This window comes from Scyliorhinus canicula, chromosome 11 (genome assembly GCF_902713615.1).
Source record: "Scyliorhinus canicula chromosome 11, sScyCan1.1, whole genome shotgun sequence".
NCBI lineage: Eukaryota > Metazoa > Chordata > Chondrichthyes > Carcharhiniformes > Scyliorhinidae > Scyliorhinus > Scyliorhinus canicula.
Window position 1 is genome coordinate 1452664 of NC_052156.1, and position 19618 is coordinate 1472281.

Below are 19618 nucleotides of genomic sequence, written 5' to 3' on the forward strand. Positions count from 1 at the left end.
TTGCTGCATCAGCCCTGTAGTATGAGTTCCCCCCCTTCTCCATTGATTCTAGTAAAGGTAACAAACACAAGTTGAAGGAACAAAAGTGTTTGTGCAAGTGTCAGTACACACTGGGCAAAACATTGTAAGAGAACTAGAAGTGCCATCAGGTCTGCAGTTCAGTACTGTGCCCAACGTGAGCCTGTTATTCAGAGATGGTGGGGGATAAAAGAGCAGGCCAGAGGGTTCCCCAGATGAGTCAGCTCTTCTTTCCCACCCGACTTAGAAAAATGGCTGACTTAGAGGCAGAAGTAGACCATTCAGCCCTTCAATCCTGCTCTACCATTAAGATCATGGTCCCCCCACAAACCTGTCTAACTCAGTCTGGGATAAATTCAGTGATCCAGCAGCCTTCGCTGCTCTCTGGGGGAAGAGAGTTCCACAGGCTCACTACTCTCCCAGAAATAAATTCTCATCATCTCCGTTTTAAAAGGTAGGCGCTTCTTATTCTTAAATCATATCCCCTGCTTCTAGTCTTTCCCACAAGTGCAAACATACTCCCAGTATCTATCCAATCAGGATCTTGTATGCCCTTCAATTGTGCTGCTATAACCTCAATGCTATAACCGCCAGCAAATTCCCTATGACAGACGTTAGGCTAATTGGCCTGTAGTTTCCTGCTTTCTGTCTCCCTCCTTTCTTCAATAAAGGTGTTACATTAGCTATTTTCCAATCCACTGGGACCCTCCCAGAATCTAAGGAATTATGGAAGATTATACCCAATGCATCTATTGTTTCTGCAGCCATTTAATTTAAGACCCTACAATGTAGGTCATCCGGTCCTGGGGATTTGTCAGCTTTTAGGTCTAAAGGTTTTCCCAGCAATCTTTCCTTTGTGACGATGGTGAATTGTTTTAAATTTCACTCTCCTATTCTGCTTTTGGCTTTCATGTAACATTGGAAAGCTTTCCAGGTCTTTGCAGCAAAGATGGACATAAAATATCTGCTGAAAGCGTCTGCCATTTCCTACTTTTCCATTTTTTATTCCACAAACTCACTCTCTCAGGAAAGTGGGGGTTGAGGCCTGTGGGAGATCAGGCACAATCGTATGGAATGCGGAGCGGGATAGAGGGGCTGAATTGCCAGCTTCCAGTTCTTAGGTTCAAGGATCAACCCTCGCTTTAATTATTCTTTTCCTATTTAAAAACTTGAAGAAATACATCTATCTGCTTTATATTACTAGCTTTCTCTCCTTTCTCGTCATTCTTGATGGTCCTTGAAATTTGACCAATCTTTTGACCTACCAGTAATCTTTGCAGATTTGTACAATGTTTCTTTCCATAAGACACTACCCGTAACTTCCTTATTTAGCCATGGATAATACATCTATTTCAGAGTCTCTTGCTCACTTGGATAAATCTTTGCTGAGAGTTAATACATATTTCCGTAAAAAGCTGCTCCTGCACCTAAACGCTCCCATCTCTTAGCCTAGTTCCCCAATTCACTCGAGCTATATCTGCTTTCATGTCCTTTATTCAGGTTTAAAACATTTGTCTTACGCCCAACGTTTCCCCTTCAAACTAAACATGAAATCCTATCAGGTTATGAACTCTGTCTAAACTAATTAATCCTGTCTCAATGTGCATCATCATGTCCAGAATATCCTGTTCCCTGGTTGGCTCCAGAACGTGCAGGTGTAAGAAATTGCCCCATAAATTCTATTGACCGATTTTCAAAATAAAATGGATGAATTAGTTGCACAATAGGTGCAAAGGGGTATGATATAGTTGGGATTACGGAGACATGGCTTCAAGGTGACCAAAGGTGGAAACTAACCATTGAGGCTATTCAGAATTTAGGAAGGACAGACAGAAAGGTAAAGGTGGTGGAGTGGCATTGTTGATTAAAGATAATATTGGTACGATAAAGATATTAGTACAGATAATGTGGAATCTGTCTGGGTTGAGTTCAGAAACACTATGGGGCAAAAAACATTGGTAGGGGTGGTGTACAGACCACCAAACTGCATTGGTAATGATGGGAATAGCATTAGACAGGAAGTCAGAGATTCATGTGATAAAGGAACACCTGATTATGGGTGACTTTAATCTGCATATAAATTGAGAGACTCAAATTAGTCACAGTGCAATAGAGGAGGATTTTCTGGAGTGTGTACAGGATCGTTTTCATATCATAGAATTTACAGTACAGGCGGCCATTTAGCCCATCGAGTCCCTGGAAAGAGCATCCTACCTAAGCCCAGACTTCCACCCTATCTCCGTAACCCCAGCTAACCTTTTTGGACACAAAGAGCAATTTATCACAGCCAATCCACCTAACATTCACATCTTTGGACTGTGGGGGGAAACTGGAGCACCCGGAGGAAACCCACGCACACACGGGGAGAACGTGCAGACTCCACACAGACAGTGACCCAAGCCGCGAATCGAACCTGGGACCTTTGAGCCATGAAGCAACCATGATAACTACTGTGCTGCCGTCAGTTAGGATTATATTCATTGGAGTTTAGAAGAGTGAGAGGGGATCTCATAGAAACGTACAAAATTCTAACAGGATTAGACAGGGTAGATTCAGAAAGAATGTTCCCGATGGTGAGGGAGGCCAGAACTAGGGGTCATAGTTTGAGGATAAGGGGTAAACCTTTTAGGACTGAGGTGAGGAGAAATTTCTTCACCCAGAGTTGTGAATTTGTGGAATTCACTATCACAGAAAGTAGTTGAAGTGAAAATGTGTAATTTAAAGAAGGAATTAGATACAGCTCTTGGGGATAAAGGTATCAACGGATATGGGGGGAGGCGGGATCAGGATATTCAACTTGAGGATCAGCCATGATCATAATGAATGGTGGAGCAGGCTCGAAGGGCCGAATGGCCTCTTCCTGTCTCTATTTACTATGTTTCCAGGTGACCGTTTCCAGTCCAATTCTCCTCATCTACATGCAGATTAAAGTCACCCATTGTTACTGCAATACCTTTCTTACATCAACCATTCATTTCTTCCTGTATACTCTGCCTACCCCACGACTACTGTTAGAGAGCAAATAAACGACTCCCACCAGTTATCTCTTACCTTACCATTTCTCTTTCCCAACCAGATTCTACATTTTGCTCTTTCGAGCCAAGGTCACCTGTCACTATTGTACTAATGACACCCTTAATTAACAGAGCTACCCCACCACCTTTTCCAAGCTTCCTATCTTTGTACAATGTCAAATACCCTTCAATATTCAGGTCCCAGCCTTGGTCACCCTGCAACCATGTCACTGTGATGGCTATCAGGTCATATATATTTATTTCTGTGCTAGGTTTGGGGACATAAGGTAGAAGTGGAGGAATCTCCATTTCATTATAATATAACAATTGCTTATTGTCACAAGTAGACTTCAATGAAATTACTGTGAAAAGCCCCTAGTCGCCACATTCCGGCGCCTGTTCGGGAAGGCCAGTACGGGAATTGAACCCGCGCTGCTGGCCTTGTTCTACATTGCAAACCAGCTATTTAGCCCACATTTTTGGCCTTATCTGCTGGCGCACTCTTCTGTGTTCTACGTCCCTTCCTGCCACACACTGGTACATTGTCTACTTTTTCAGGTCTAACAGCAAAACACTCACCAACCAATCACGTTTCTTTGTTACATCACACTTTGTTCGGTCCATAGACTTGACCCAGTCTCTATTTTAACTATTGCCATTCTCTCCTACTTCAGCCTCACTGCTCTCTCCACTCTTACAAAACCTAACCTAGGATTGAACTGGAGAACTTCTGGAGAACTTAGCAGAAAGCTGAAGTTCTGCTTGCCCTCGCTGGAGATTCAATATTGATAACTTGGGCAGCACGGTAACATTGTGGATAGCACAATCGCTTCACAGCTCCAGGGTCCCAGGTTCGATTCCGGCTTGGGTCACTGTCTGTGTGGAGTCTGCACATCCTCCCCATGTGTGCGTGGGTTTCCTCCGGGTGCTCCGGTTTCCTCCCACAGTCCAAAGATGTGGTTAGGTGGATTGGCCATGATAAATTGCCCTTAAGTGTCCAAAATTGCCCTTAGAGTTGGGTGGGGTTACTGGATTATGGGGATAGGGTGGAGTTGTTGACCTTGGGTAGGGTGCTCTTTCCAAGAGCCGGTGCAGACTCGATGGGCTGAATGGCCTCCTTCTGCACTGTAAATTCTATGAACTTTAAAACAATAACTTTAAAAAACTGAGACAGCATTATTTTTGAAGATGAATAGTTTCCCTAATTGATTATCAGCTCTTTTGAAGAAATACCTTCAAAACTGAGCTCTTGAATAACAGCTGCTACAGCTCTAGAAATACACGACCAAATCAAACACCTCCTGATACATCCAATCTTTTATTTATCCCTACTTTGAGAAACGTCTTCCAGATATTCTGCTCTGATGTAAAATCCCTCATTGATTTCGGAGAAGATGCACCCCATCTGTTAGTCCAGTGAACAAGCCCAACATTCTCAACAGCGCAACTCAGAGGCAGATAGCCTTCTGATATGGCAGAAAATTAATGTATCTGGGTGCATTCACCAGCGTTCAAGTAAAAACTTAATCATCTACTCTCAGCCACATGGTTATCCCATGAGGATTAGCTGGGGGCGCGGGGGCCTTGGAGTTGACTCTTGTTACGCAGCTTGACTGAAAGAGGCAGGCAAGATCCTTTACAGTTAGCTACCAGACTACAGCTGGCTCAAACGCAGTGCACAACTGCAACTCTGGTCCAAGTTTCACCGTTTCCCCTCTTGAGGTATTTATTTCCAGATGTCTGAGGCCACACTCCTCCAGCCCCAAACACTGCTGCATTTAACTGTAGATCAATAACCATCGGCACCTTACTTCAGCTGTGATAATACTTACGACCAATTGGAGCTGGCCTGTTCTCAGAATCCTTCTCAAACTCTGCATTCTTGGTCTCTGCCCAACTTTTCCAGACACCGAGGCCTTCCTCTGGTTTCAAGGTGTTTGGCAAAAGTACCTCTGGCGGTGGTGGAGGCTGAGATTCCACTTCAGCTACCTGCACAGATTGCGCCTGGAGATGAGAAAGGGACATGTTTTCAAGATGGTTACAATTCTGTCAGAAGTTCAGGAAACATTGACTCGCTTTGCACAATACCAATAAAACTGAAAGACTAATCAAATACAGGCTGCCCATTTCGATCTGCTTATCCTGTAAGAATTGAATAGATTAGAGGCTGCAAATCACTTGTTGATGGTTTACTCTCTTTTGTAACTTTGCTCCGTTAGAATCTGAGGCTGTACATAGAAAATAGGAGCAGGCCATTTGGCCCTCAGAGCCTGCTCCACCATTTGATATGGTCATGGCTGATTCGCCATCTTAACACAATACTCCCACAGTCTCCCCTTGACACCTTTAGTGTCTAGAAATCTATCGATTTCCTGCTTAAATATATTCAGTGATACATTCAGCGTTGTGTGTTGAGAATTTCACAGGTTCACCACCCTCTGGGTGAAGAGGTTTCTCCTCAGCTCAGTCCTAAATGGCCCACCCTGTATTCGGAGACTGTCATCCCTTGCTCTAGACCCCTCAATCAAAGGAAACAACTTCCCTGCTCCCACATTTCCAGCTGTGTCAGAATTTTATACCTTTTAATTAGATCCCCATACGTTTTAATCAGAGAACCTTTTTCTCTCAAGCCTTTATGGAAATAGACCTTCGGTGGGATGCTCCGTCTGCCTCACCCCGCTGGCGGGATGCTCTGTTACGCTGGCTGGTCAATGAGGTTTCCCATTGTGGGGCAGCCCCACACCGTCAGGTAAGCCCCTGGCTGCCGGCAAAACGGAGCACCCCGCCGACGGGGCACCCCGCCGACGGGGCACCCCGCCGACGGAGCACCCCGCCGACGGAGCACCCCGCCGACGGAGCACCCCGCCGACGGAGCACCCCGCCGACGGAGCACCCCGCCGACGGAGCACCCCGCCGACGGAGCACCCCGCCGACGGAGCACCCCGCCGACGGAGCACCCCGCCGACGGAGCACCCCGCCGACGGAGCACCCCGCCGACGGAGCACCCCGCCGACGGGGCACCCCGCCGACGGGGCACCCCGCCGACGGGGCACCCCGCCGACGGGGCACCCCGCCGACGGAGCACCCCGCCGACGGAGCACCCCGCCGACGGAGCACCCCGCCGACGGAGCACCCCGCCGACGGAGCACCCCGCCGACGGAGCACCCCGCCGACGGAGCACCCCGCCGACGGAGCACCCCGCCGACGGAGCACCCCGCCGACGGAGCACCCCGCCGACGGAGCACCCCGCCGACGGAGCACCCCGCCGACGGAGCACCCCGCCGACGGAGCACCCCGCCGACGGGGCACCCCGCCGACGGGGCACCCCGCCGACGGGGCACCCCGCCGACGGGGCACCCCGCCGACGGGGCATCCCGCCGACGGGGCACCCCGCCGGCGGAGCACCCCGCCGGCGGAGCACCCCGCCGACGGAGCACCCCGCCGACGGAGCACCCCGCCGACGGAGCACCCCGCCGACGGAGCACCCCGCCGACGGAGCACCCCGCCGACGGAGCACCCCGCCGACGGAGCACCCCGCCGACGGAGCACCCCGCCGACGGAGCATCCCGCCGACGGAGCATCCCGCCGACGGAGCATCCCGCCGACGGAGCATCCCGCCGACGGAGCATCCCGCCGACGGAGCATCCCGCCGACGGAGCATCCCGCCGACGGAGCATCCCGCCGACGGAGCATCCCGCCGACGGAGCATCCCGCCGACGGAGCATCCCGCCGACGGAGCATCCCGTACCTTATTGATGTAAACGGCCCTTGTGGAGTTGAGAGATCTGGGGGTTTAACAGTTAGCTTATTAACACTAAGTGAATGAAATAGTTTCATACTATGCATTACTGTTCAGATTGAAAGGCATTATAATCGTGACATTAAAATTCACAATTAGAGAGATGAAAAATTATTTGGCAAAATGTCAACATATAGAATCCTTACAAGCATTCGGCCCACGGAAAGAGCACCCTATCTTTCCCACTCTCCTGCCCCATTCCCGTACCTCACCTACACATCTTTGGATTGTGGAAGGAAACCCACGCAGACACGGGAGAATGTGCAAATTCCAAACAGTCACTCAAGATCAGAGTTGAAACCTGAGCGTTGTGAGGCAGCAGTCCTAACCACTGTGTTTTGTTGCCCATTCATTCATGGGATGTGGAAATAAATGAGAAATGTGTTAATTATATGGAGGATTTGTTCTTGAATACAAGGAATCTCTTTTTCCCCAAAAGGTTCAAGTTGTTGGCAAGGCTGAGGTCAGAATGTGTGAAAAGCGTAGTGCACATGAAAATCCTGCAAGGGAAAGACAAATCAGTGTTCCATAGTTAAAAACCTTGTACCTAAATGCACGCAGCATTGGGAATCAGGTCAATGAGCTGACGGGACAAAGAGACAAATGGGTATAATTTGGTGGGGATTATTGAAACATGGTTGCAGGGGGACCGGGACTGGGAGTTGAATGTCCGAGGGTACTCGGTATTACCAAAGGATAGACAGGATGGGACAGGAGGTGGAGTTGCTTTATTGGTTAACGATGACATCAAGGCTGTATTAAGAAATGACATTGGCATCAAGGGCCAAGATGTTGAATCGATCTGGGTGGAAATAAAAAACAAGGGAAAAACTCCTTGGTAGGAGTAATTTACAGACTCCTGAGCAATACTTCCAAAGTGGGGCATAGAAATAATGAGGGCTTGTGAGAAGGGCACAACGGTAATCATGGGTGATTTTAACGTACATATTTACTGGATTAATCAAATTGAGAAAGGTAGCTTCGAGGGAGATTTCATAGAGAGTGTTGAGGGATTGTTTCTTCGAGCAAAACATTATGGAGCCAACCAGCGAGCAGGCTATTTTAGATTTAATATTATGTAATAAAGAAGGGTTGATAAATAGTCCTATCATTAAGGATCCCCGTGGAAGGAGTGATCACAGCACGCTAGAATTTCAAATTCAGATTGAGCGCGAGAGGACAGAGTGCCATACAGGAGTTTTAGTTTTGGGCAGAGGTATTTATGTCGGCTTGAGGAAAGAGTTTGCCCAAGTAGACTGGGCACAAATCATTGAGGTTAGGACAGTTGAGGAACAATGGCGGATGTTCAGGGAGATATTAAACACTTCTCAATTAAAGTATATTGCTGAGAGGAATTGTAAAAGGGAGAAAAACATTCCATGGCTAAACAAGGAAGCCAAGGAAGACATAAATGCAGAAACTAGGGCATACCATACTGCAAAAGCTAGTGGTAAGTTGGAGGATAGGGAGAACTTAAGTTCAGCAAAAAGCTACTAAAAATAAAATCAAAAGAGCCAAGATAAACTATGACAGGAAACTAGCAGAAAACATAAACACTGATACCAAAAGCTTCTATAAGTATATAAAGAGGAAGAAAATATTTAAAGTAAATTTTGGCCCTTTAGAGGATGATACTGGTGAGGTAATAATGAGGAACACAGAGATGGCGGAGGCACTGACCCAATATTTTGCCTCTGTCTTCATGGTGGAGGATAGAAACTGCAGTTAGTGCAGAGGAACTTGGTACAATAACCATCACCAGCGAGATGTGATTAAAGGCAGATAGGTAGGTGTTCAGGACTTGATGGCCTGCACCCTAGGGTATTAAAAGAGGTGGCAGCAGAGATAGTGGATGCATTGGTTATGATATTTCAGAATTCCTTGGGTTCTGGAAAGGTTCCGGTGGATTGGAAACACGCTAATGTGATGCCCTATTCAAAAAGGGAGAGGCAGAAAGTAAGAAACTATAGACCGGTTAGCTTGACCTCCTTGGTGGGGAAGTTGCTGGAATCAATCATTACGGAGGAGATGACTGAACATTTGGAAAGATGAAGCTCGATCCACAATTGTCAACATGGTTATATGAAGTCATGCTTGACAAACTTGCTCGAGTTCTTTGAGGACATAACCAGCAAGGTGGATAATGGGGAACGTGTGGATGTGATAGATCTAGACTTCCAGAAGACATTTGACAAGGTGCCGCATAAAAGACTGATCCAGAAGGCAAGATTGCAAGATATTGGGGGTAGAGTACTCGACCGGATTGAGGATTGGCTGACTGACAGAAAGCAGAGGGTCGGGATAAATGGGTCCTACTCTGGCTGGTGAACTGTAACTAGGGGGGAGCCGCAGGGGTCAGTCCTTGGACCTGAACGGTTTACAATCTATATAAATGATCTGCAAGCAGGAACAGAGTGTGACATAGTAAAATTTGTGGATGAAACTAAAATGAAAGCAGGTGGGAAAACAGGCAGTGAAGAGGAGGTACAGATTTTACAGACATATAGAGCAAAATTAGGAGATTGGGCCATAATTTGGCAGATGGAGTTTAGTGTGGATAAGTGTGAGGTTATCCATTTTGGCCGAAAACATAGAAAGGCAAATTATCCAAATGGAAAGCAGAGGGATCTGGGCGTCTTTGTTCATGAATCGCAGAAAGTCGGTTTGCCGGTACAGCATGTAATAAAAAAGGCAAATGGAATGTTCGCGTTAATTGCAAAAGGACTGGAGTATAAAAGTAGAGAAGTGTTGTTGCAATTGTATAGGGTGTTGGTGAAGCCACATCTGGAGTATTGTGTCCAGTTTTGGTCTCCTTATTTGAGGAAGGATGTGGTGGCATTGGATGCAGTTCAGAGGAGGTTCACCAGATTGATTCCTGGGATGAAAGGGTTGACAAGATGAGGAGAGATTAAACAGTTTGGGTTCAGACTCGCTGGAGTTTAGAAGGATGAGAGGGGATCTGATTGAGGTGTATAAAATACTCAAAGGGATTGATGAAGTAAATATAGACCAAACGTTCCTCCTTGTGGGGCATAGGTACGGTAGATAGTCAACATCTTTTCCCAAAGGTAGGGGAGTCTAAAAACAGAAGGCACAGGTTTAAAGTGAGAGGAGAAAGATACAAAAGGTTCAGAGAGGCAATTATTTCACAGAGGCTGGTGAGTGTCTGGAACGAGCTACCAGAGGCAGTAGTAGAGGTGGGTACAATTTTGTCTTTTAAAAAGCATTTAGACAGTTATATGGGAAAAATGGGTATCGAGGGATATGGGCCAAATGCGGGCAATTCGGACAAGCTTGGTGGTAAAACCTGGGCGGCATGGACAAGTTGGGCTGAAGGGCCTGTTTTCATGCTGTAAACCTGACTCTCTATAGATTGAGAGGCGATAGATTTAGAATGGATACGTGGGGTTGAGTAGGGTGATCATTGCTCGGCACAACATCGAGGGCCGAAGGGCCTGTTCTGTGCTGTACTGTTCTATGTTCTAACTGAGGTGAAGCGGAACTACTTCTCGCAGAGGGTGGCGAATTTGTGGAACTCACTGTCATACAGTGCGGAGTCTGAATCGTTAAATGTTTTCAAGGAAATAGATGGGGCAGCACGGTGGTGCAGTGGGTTAGCCCTGTTGCCTCACGGCGCCGAGGTCCCAGGTTCGATCCCGGCTCCGGGTCACTGTCCGTGTGGAGTTTGCACATTCTCCCCGCGTCTGCGTGGGTTTCGCCCCCACAACCCAAAGATGTGCTGGGTAGGTGGATTGGCCAAGCTAAATTGCCCCTCAATTGGAAAAACAAAAAAATTGGGTACACTAAATTTACAAAAAAAGGATAGATATTTCTGATAAAACAGGTTAACAGGGCATGGGGAACAGGTGGGGAGGTGGATTTGAGACCAGGAAGAGATCGGCCATGATCGGATCGAATGGCGGAGCAGGCTTGAAGGGATGAATTACCAACTTTGGCTCCTAATGCCTGTATTCCTGAGTCAGTATTGTTTTCTCTCTCGCTCTCGAACCACTCAATTTCCCTTGTGTTTAGGAATCTAAGATTCTGATCTACAGGATTTGATGTGTATATATTCTTCAATGCCCTGGTTTCAAACCTACGGTTCTACTCTATTACTTGTCAAAAATAGGAAAGCCACAAAAAACGAATCTCATGTGATTCACAGGTATCATTGTGAGGTCAATTAGATTCAACAATCTAGGGGAGTGATTGAGTGAGTGAGAGACTGGAAAGTTTCTAGATGCACCCAAATCAACAAATCATTAGCTCAAATTCATAGCATCTCACGATTGCCTTCAGCCTGTACAAATTTAAACAAAGTATAGAAGCTCAGGAATTAAACGCTTCAGTTTTGTCTTTATCAACAAACAAAATTCATCTAATTGATTATGAAATCTACACAATCCACAAACTGGCAACGGATTCTTCCATAAAAATGGAGAGGAATTTGTTAGGAACTATTTTAATAGCCACATGCTATTGAGGTAGAATGGGGAAGAATGAGAGGCCATCTTATTGAGACATACAAGATTCTCACGGGGCTTGACAGGGTCGATGCTGAGAGGACGCTTCCTCTTGTGGGAGAGTCCAGGACCAGAGGGCAGAATCTGAGTGAGGGATCGCTAATTTCAGACAGAGACGAGGAGGAATTTCTTCTCTCAGAGGGGAGTGAATCTGTGGAATTCTTTACTGCAGAGAGCTGTGGAGGCTGGGCTGTTAAGTATGTTCAAGGCGTGGTTAGCACTGCTGCCTCATAGCGCTGAGGACTCAGGTTCGATCCCGGCTCTGGGTCACTGTCCGTGTGGAATTTGCACATTCTCCCCGTGTCTGCGTGGGTTTCACCCCCACAACCCAAAGTTGTGCAAGGTAGGTGGATTGGCCACGCTAAATTGCCCCTTAATTGGAAAAACAAATGATTGGGTACTTCAAATTTATATTTAAAAAAGTATCTTCAAGGCTGATAATCAGTGAGGGAATCAAGGGTTATAGGCAGGAAAGTGGAGTTGAGAATTACCACATCACATCAAACAGGGGGACCAGGGCGGGGTGTGGGGGTAGGCCCAGGGCGGCACGTGGGTTGGGGGGGGGGCGCCAGGGCTGAGCGTGGGGGGGGGGGCCCAGGGCGGGGCGCGCGGGGGGCCCAGGACGGGGCGCAAAAAGATTGCCAGTCATCATAAATCTCATTACTGGTCCCTGCTGTGCTCGTGGAGATAGTTTCTCCATTGCTCCTCTAACAAAAGTCCTCCATTTGCAATATCGATTAAATGAGGGCACAACAGGATCATTGATGTTATTCAACGAATAATCCAGAGGCACAAATTCAAAACCAACACACAGGATTCGGCCCATCGCTAAAGTACAGTGCAGAAGGAGCCCATTCGGCCCAGAGTCTTGCAAAGAGCACCCTACCTAAGCCCACACCTCCGCCCTATCCTGTAACCCAGTAACCCCACCTAACCTTTTGGACATTATGGGGCAATTTATCACGGTCAATCCACCTAATCTACACTTCTTTGGACTGTGGGAGGAAACCGGAGCTCCCGGAGGAAACCCACGCAGACACGGGGAGAACGTACAGACTCCGCAGCCAGACAGCTGAGGCTGGAATCGAACCCGATCCCTGGAGCTGTGAGGCAGCAATGCTAATCACTGTGCTACCTTGTCGATTACTTGTTAGTAATCAACCAGAGGTTGATTTTATTTCTCCCATGCTCTTTAATCCAGGAGACATTTAATCGTGGTCTGACCCAGCTGGCTGAGCTCAGCACAGATTGGAATCTAGGACTGTCCTGAGTGATGACATAATGCTTGTGGATTACAAGTGTTCAGTGCTTTTCCAAAATTTACATTCCAACTGCTTCTTGCTTACCTGTAGCTGTTGGGGTTGATGCTGCTGCTGAGTATCCCACAGCTGCACCGACTGTGCTTGAGTCTGGTAAGGGCCTCCCACTGCTTGTACTGCCACTGGAATATGGATGTTGCCATTCATGAACTGTGCTGGAAAGATGGTATTGGCTAGCGTATGAACCACCTCCTCATGAGAGTTTTTCATCACAGATCCAGAGGTCACCAATTTATCTTTCTCGTCCTCCAACTTGACAGCTGTCACAGCAGTGGGTGACCCACCGACTTGCACAACGTTGTAGGCCTCCTGAGGGATGGTGACGTGTGTGGCAGTCTGTTGTTGTATATCAGCACGAGGCTGTGTGGAGTACACAGGGATGGCCCACGTCTCTCCACCGGGGCTGGTGATTGTGCCAGCTGCTGTTGTATAGAGGTGAGCACTGTCCACTGTCAAAAGGTCAGGTCTTAGAGACACGTACCCTTGTTGCTGCCCCTGTGGAATAGCCAGCACCGTAGCTACAGGCTGCCCAGTAATAGTGTATGAAACAGTGATGGGCATGTCCACCTTGCGTTTCTTGACTGGTTGGAGTACATTTGAAGTACTGGATCGCCGTTCTCCTTCACGGGGAGACCCCTGTTGTTGAGTGGGAGAGAGGGTGCTCACTGTTTGAATCTGAATCTGTTGAGTTTGGCCAGAGACGAGCTGAGCTTGGATGTGTTGCTGCTGAATCTGTTCATCGGAGAGTTCTGACGTTTGCATTTGCTGGGAAGGCTGGATGTGTTGCACAGAGATCGGAGTGCCCTGAAGCTGCTGAGCTGTGACAGGACTGTGCATGGTCTGAATTTGCTGTGAAGACTGTTGTTGCTGGGCAGTAACTGGCTGTGACTGCACCTGAACCTGAATCTGATCAGGTGAGGGATGGAGTTGGGGAGACAGCTGCTGTGTGGAGATGTGCTGTGGAGATTGCTGTACCTGAACCTGAACCTGGAAGAAACGAGACAAACATTCATTTTGAAAAATGTACAGAATTATATTCTTTTAACATCCTAGACATAGATCTGTAGCCATTTAAAAACATTGAACAGATGGTGGTGGAGGGGCAATAGTCGAATGCACAGTAAAACTTTACGTAAATGTGGATTTTATAACAACTGTGGGTGACCTTGAAAGCTTTTACGCAATGGCTGGCTTGTTTGGGTGACTTACATCAATTTTTAAAATTGACAAGTTAATGCATTGCACAAATGATTACAGGAAAATACAAGAATATAATCCTAACCAATCGAACAGCTCAGTTGAACTGGTCAAGTATACTTGAAACAGCTTGGCAGCCCTGGTCACGACTCCTCTACCGCTGCCGCCGGCCAAGTACACCACCAGCCCGGTAGTGGTGGCGACTCTGCGGATATGGGGCCAGTGGAGGAGGCATGTGGGGAGATGGGGGCGTCTGTTGGGCGCCAATCTGCGACAACCATCGGTTTGCCCCCGGGAGTATGGATGGGGGGTTCAGAGTATGGCGGCAGGCGGGGGCGGGAAGGGTGGGTGATATGTTCCTGGAAGGGAGCTTTGCGAGTCTGAGGAGCTTGGAGGAGAAATTTGGGTTGGTAAGGGGAAATGATTTTAGATATCTACAGTTTCGGGACTTTGTTCGTAGACAGGTCCCATCTTTCCCACGCCTACCGCCAATGGGGATCCTCGACAGAATAGTCTCTAGGAGGGACAAAGGGGAGGGTAGAGTCTCGGGTATATATAAGGTGCTCATGAGGGAGGAAGGGTCCCAGACAGAGGAACTGAAACTTAAATGGGAGGAGGAGCTAGGCGGGGAAATGGAGGATGGGCTGTGGGCAGAGGCCCTGAGTAGGGTAAATTCAACCGCGACATGTGCCAGGCTCGGGCTGATTCAATTTAAGGTCGTTCACCGGGCCCATATGACGGTGGCTCGGATGAGCAAATTCTTCGGGATAGAGGACAAATGCGCTAGGTGCGCGGGAGGACCAGCGAACCACGTGCACATGTTTTGGGCATGCCCTAAGCTGAGGGGGTACTGGGAGGGATTTGCGGGGGTCATGTCCCGGGTACTAAAAACAAGGGTGGTGATGAGTCCAGGGGTGGCAATTTTTGGGGTTTCGGAGGACCCGGGGGTCCAGGGGGAGAAAGAGGCCGATGTTTTGGCCTTTGCTTCCCTGATAGCCCGGCGACGAATATTATTGGCGTGGAGGGACTCAAAGCCCCCGAAGACTGAGTTGTGGCTTGCGGACATGTCGAGTTTCCTGGGTATGGAGAAAATTAAGTTTGCCTTGAGGGGATCTGTGCAGGGGTTCGCCCGGAGGTGGCAACCATTTATTGACTTCTTTGCGGGAGAGTGAGCGTCATCTGGGGGGGGGGGGGGGGGTAAGAGTAGAGTAGGAGGGAAAATATGGCGGGTAGTACCAGTGGGAGAGGAGCGGGCTTGTGCAATATGTTATGATTGAAGTATTGAAAGTACGTGGATGTTTGCACATTTTTGCCTTTTTTTGCTTTCTTTCTGATGATGTCTGTAACTGTTTATAAAGCCAAAAACTACCTCAATAAAATTGTTTATTAAAAAAAACGTATACTTGAAACATCAACTCCCTTCTCTCCCTCAACAACTACCGTCCGGTGGCCCCGACATCGATCACTATGAAGCGCTTTGAGAGGTTGGTCATGAGGCACATCAACTCCATACTCCCAGAATGTCTTGATCCATTGCAATTCGCATACCGCCACAACCGGTCCACAGCAGACGCCATCTCCCTGGTCCTACACTCACCCCTGAAACATCTCGACAACAAGGACTCCTACATCAGACTCCTATGGTAGTAAAGTCCAATCCTGCTCTCACCTATAGCCCACAGAAGTGAGCTTCCAGCATACATGCAAAATCGATGGCCTAGTGGGATTGCTGGGTAATTCTGACTAAACACTGCCTATTCCTCCATCAGGAAAATTCCTGGGTAAGGAAAAAAAACAATGGCCGCTAACCAGAAAAAGTATCAGGAAAATTCCTCTCCAAACCTCGAGGATTTAAACTTGTCCATGATATCACACAGACAAACTGTTGTTCGTGAAACCACAGAGAGTAGTGAATACAGCCCAGTCCATCACATGAACACGCCTCCCATCCATTGACTCTGTCTACACCCTCCGTTGCCTGGGGAAAGCAGGCTGCATAATCAAAGGCCCCCCCCACCCGGCTTATTTTCTCTTCCAACCTCTTTCATCAGGCAGTGGATACAAAAGTCTGAGAACACACACTAATAGATTCAAAAACAGCTTCTTCCCTGCTGTTACCGGACTCCTAAACGACCCTCTTATGCACTGATCTGATCTCTTCACACTGTACTGAGTAGTACTACATTCCTGTATGCTTCACCCGATGTCTATGTATTTACATTGTGTATCTACTGTATGTCCTTTTTTTCATGTATGGAATGATCTGCCTGGACTGTACTGTCATGTGAGAGTACCTCTAAGAAATGCGTGTTTAAGGAATGTACCTTTAAGAAATGAGTGTTTATCAGTGATGTCAGAGAGTGGGTGGAGCTGGGCTGTGTCAGCTTTTAACTTTCGTTTTAGGCTGTTTGCTGCAGGGTGTGTTTTAGTTTCATTTTCAGCGTTGGAGCTGAAGCCAGACAGAGCAAGTGTACTGTTGATCTCTCTGCCATGAAAAGACTATCTCTTGACCATTTGGTGAATTCAGAATTATAAATGTTTTCAGTAATGACTGTAACCTGGGGCGAAATTCTCCGACCCCACGCAGGGTCGGAGAATAGGCGGGAAGCGGCGTTATTTCCGCTCCCGCAGGTTTTTCAATTCTCCCGCCGGTCATAAACCGGCGTTGTGCAAATCCCGCCGGCAGCCTGTGAAAACAGCTGGCGCCGGCGGGATTTCATTTTTTAAAAAGCTTACCTCAAATCTCCGGCCCGGATGGGCCGAAGTCCCGCCGCTGGGAGGCCTTCTCCCGCCGCCGAGGTTTAAACCACCTTGGTGGTGGCGGGCTCAGCGGCGCGAGCAGGCCCCCGGGGTCCTGGGGGGGCGGGGGGGCGATCGGACCCGGGGGGGTGCCCCCACGGAGGCCTGGCCCGCGATCGGGGCCCCCCGCTCACTCTGCGGGGCAGTGCCGTGGGGGCACTCTTTCTCCTTCCGCTCCGCCACGGCCTCCGCCATGGCGGACGCGGAGGAGAACCTCGCATCGCTGCCGCTGACGTCACTGCCGGCGCATGCGCCGACCGCCGAAAGGTTTTCGGCCAGCCCCGCTTCCGACGGCGCCGGGTGTTTGCGCCAGTCTTCTGGTGCAAACTGCTCCGGCGCGGGGCTGGCCCCCAAAGGTGGGGAGAATTCCACATCTTTGGGGAGGCGCGACCCCTGAGTGGTTGGCGCCACTCCCCTACGCCGGCACCCTCCGTCACGCCGGGTAGGGGAGAATCCAGCCCCTGATGTGTTTCTGTTAAAGGTTTTGTTTTTAAGTCATATGGATGTTAGAAGGAAAGCTTCTTAGTGTTGTATTCTTTGGGGGGTGGATTTGAATTGATGGTTGCCAAGATGTTCACTGTATGTTTTAAACGGTTAACTTGAGTTCATAGAATAAACATTATTTTGCTTTAAAAAATGCTTTTCCATTTCTGCTGTACCACACCTGTAGAGTGGGCTGTGTGCTCCCCATACCACAATCTAGTAAAAGTTGTGGGTCAGGTGAACTCCATGATACACTTTGGGGTTCTTTAAACCCTGGCCCATAACAAATTGGGGGCTCATCCGGGATAAAAGTCGATCTATTGGATTGGCTTTGTGAACTTAAAGACAGTGAGGGGTGAGCATATCGTGGGTGCTTTTCAGGTGTGGTATTTCAGTTTAGGTAGGGAGTGTGTTGTGAACAATGGCTCCTTCAGAGGCTCTGAATTTTTTGGGGGTGGAGAAAGTCACATGCAGTACCTTACGGACAGAGACTAAAAGCAGACTGTTAAAGATTTGGCAAAAACATTGCAGTTAACATTACCTGACAAAATGCAAAAATACGAGGTAATTATGGCGGTGGCTAAGCATTTAAAGTTGCCTGAGATACAGTTTGACTCATTGGAAATGGTAAAAATTCAGTTGCAACTTAAACAAATGGAACATGGGAAAGAATTAAAGCGGCTTGAATACGAAAGAGATAGAGAGGAAAAAGAAAGAGAGAGAAGAAAGAAGAAAAGAAAGAATAGCCCTAGCAGAACAAAAAGAGAAAGGGAGATGCAGATCAAGGAAAAAGATAAAGAAAAAGAGTTTGAACTTCAGAAAATGGCTATGAAAGATGACAGTCAGTTAAAATTGGCAGACGTAAAGGGAAATGTACAGTTGGATGATAGTGATGAGGTTAGTGAGAAAGAAGGTCATAGTCGAAGGCTTGGTGGGGATCTATTTAAATATGTCCAAGCATTCCCAAGGTTTGATGAGAAGGAGGTAGAAGCCTTTTTCATTTCATTTGAGAACATAGAGCATAGAACAGTACAGCACAGAACAGGCCCTTTGGCTCTCGATGTTGTGCCGAACATTGTCTGAAACCAAGATCAAGCTATCCCACTCCCTGTCATTCTGGTGTGCTCCATGTGCCTATCCGATAACCGCTTGAAAGTTCCTAAAGTGTCCGACTCCACTATCACAGCAGGCAGTCCATTCCACACCCTAACTACTTTCTGAGTAAAGAACCTACCTCGGATATCCCTCCTATATCTCCCACCCTGAACCTTATAGTTATGCCCCCTTGTCACAGCTACATCCACCCGAGGAAATAGTCTCCGAACATCCACTCTATCTATCCCCCTCATCATCTTATAAACCTCGATTAAGTCGCCTCCTCCGCTCCAAAGAGAAAATCCCTAGCTCCCTCAACCTTCCCTCATAAGATCTATCCTGCAAACCAGGCAGCATTCGGGTAAATCTCCTTTGCACCCTTTTGAATGCTTCCACATCCTTCCTATAGTGAGGTGACCAGAACTGCACACAATACTCCAAATGTGGTCTCACCAGAGTCATGTACAGTTGCAGCATAACCCCACAGCTCTTAAACTCAAGCCCCCTGTTAATAAACGCTAAGGTAGCTAAACAAATGAAATGGCCACAGGACATGTGGGTATTACTGATTCAAACAAAGCTGGTAGGTAGGGCTAGTGAAGTGTTTGCATCACTACCGGAGGAGATATCTGGGACGTATGAGGTGGTGAAAAAATCCATCTTAGGTGCATATGAACTGGTGCCTGAAGCCTACAGACAAAGGTTTAGAAATTTCAGGAAAGGATTTGGTCAAACATACATGGAGTTTGAAAGGCTCAGAGTAATTTTGATAGGTGGATAAGTGCTTTGAAAATAGACCGAACCTATGAAGCTCTCAGAGAAACTATACTTTTGGAGGAGTTTAAAAATTTAATTCCTGATGTAATGAGAACTCATGTGGAAGAGCAGGGGGTTAAAACTGCAAGATTAGCAGCAGAAATGGCAGATGATTATGAATTAGTTCATAAATCAAAGCTTGGTTTCCAACATCAGTTTCAGCCTGTGAGGAATAGAAACTGGGGACATGAGAAATACTCAAGTGGTAAAGGTGATCTGATGGGAGATAAGGGACGAAATTCTCAGACCCTGCTGGGGGCCCCGCCTGGGGCCTCCGAAAATCCCACCCCCGCCGTGGCAGTGGGGAAGTGGCGGGAATCTCGCCACTCCGATCGGCGAGACCCCTGCGGTGATTCTCCGGCCCGGATGGGAGGCCTCTCCCGCCGCCGAGGTTTGAACCACCTCTGTAACGGCGGGATCAGCGGCGCGAGCGGGCCCCAGGGGGGGGGGGGGGGGGTCGAACCCCGGGGGGGTGCCCCCACGGTGGCCTGGCCCACGATCGGGGCCCCCCGCTCAGACTCCGGGCCAGTGCCCTGGGTGCACTCTTTCTCCTTC

At 48.1% G+C, this 19618-nt stretch overlaps 1 protein-coding gene across 2 annotated transcripts in view; it reads right to left on the reverse strand.

The window, feature by feature from the left end:
- The window catches only part of LOC119973705 (glutamine-rich protein 1-like), a 73171-nt gene that overhangs the window by 24329 nt on the left and 29224 nt on the right, over positions 1-19618 (reverse strand). For both annotated transcript variants that reach the window (XM_038812091.1, XM_038812090.1), the window contains exons 3-4: positions 12701-13660; positions 4865-5036 (exon numbers count right to left, since the gene is read on the reverse strand). In XM_038812091.1, the coding sequence (XP_038668019.1) occupies positions 4865-5036; positions 12701-13660 (1132 nt within the window). The remainder of the gene's footprint in view (positions 1-4864; positions 5037-12700; positions 13661-19618) is intronic.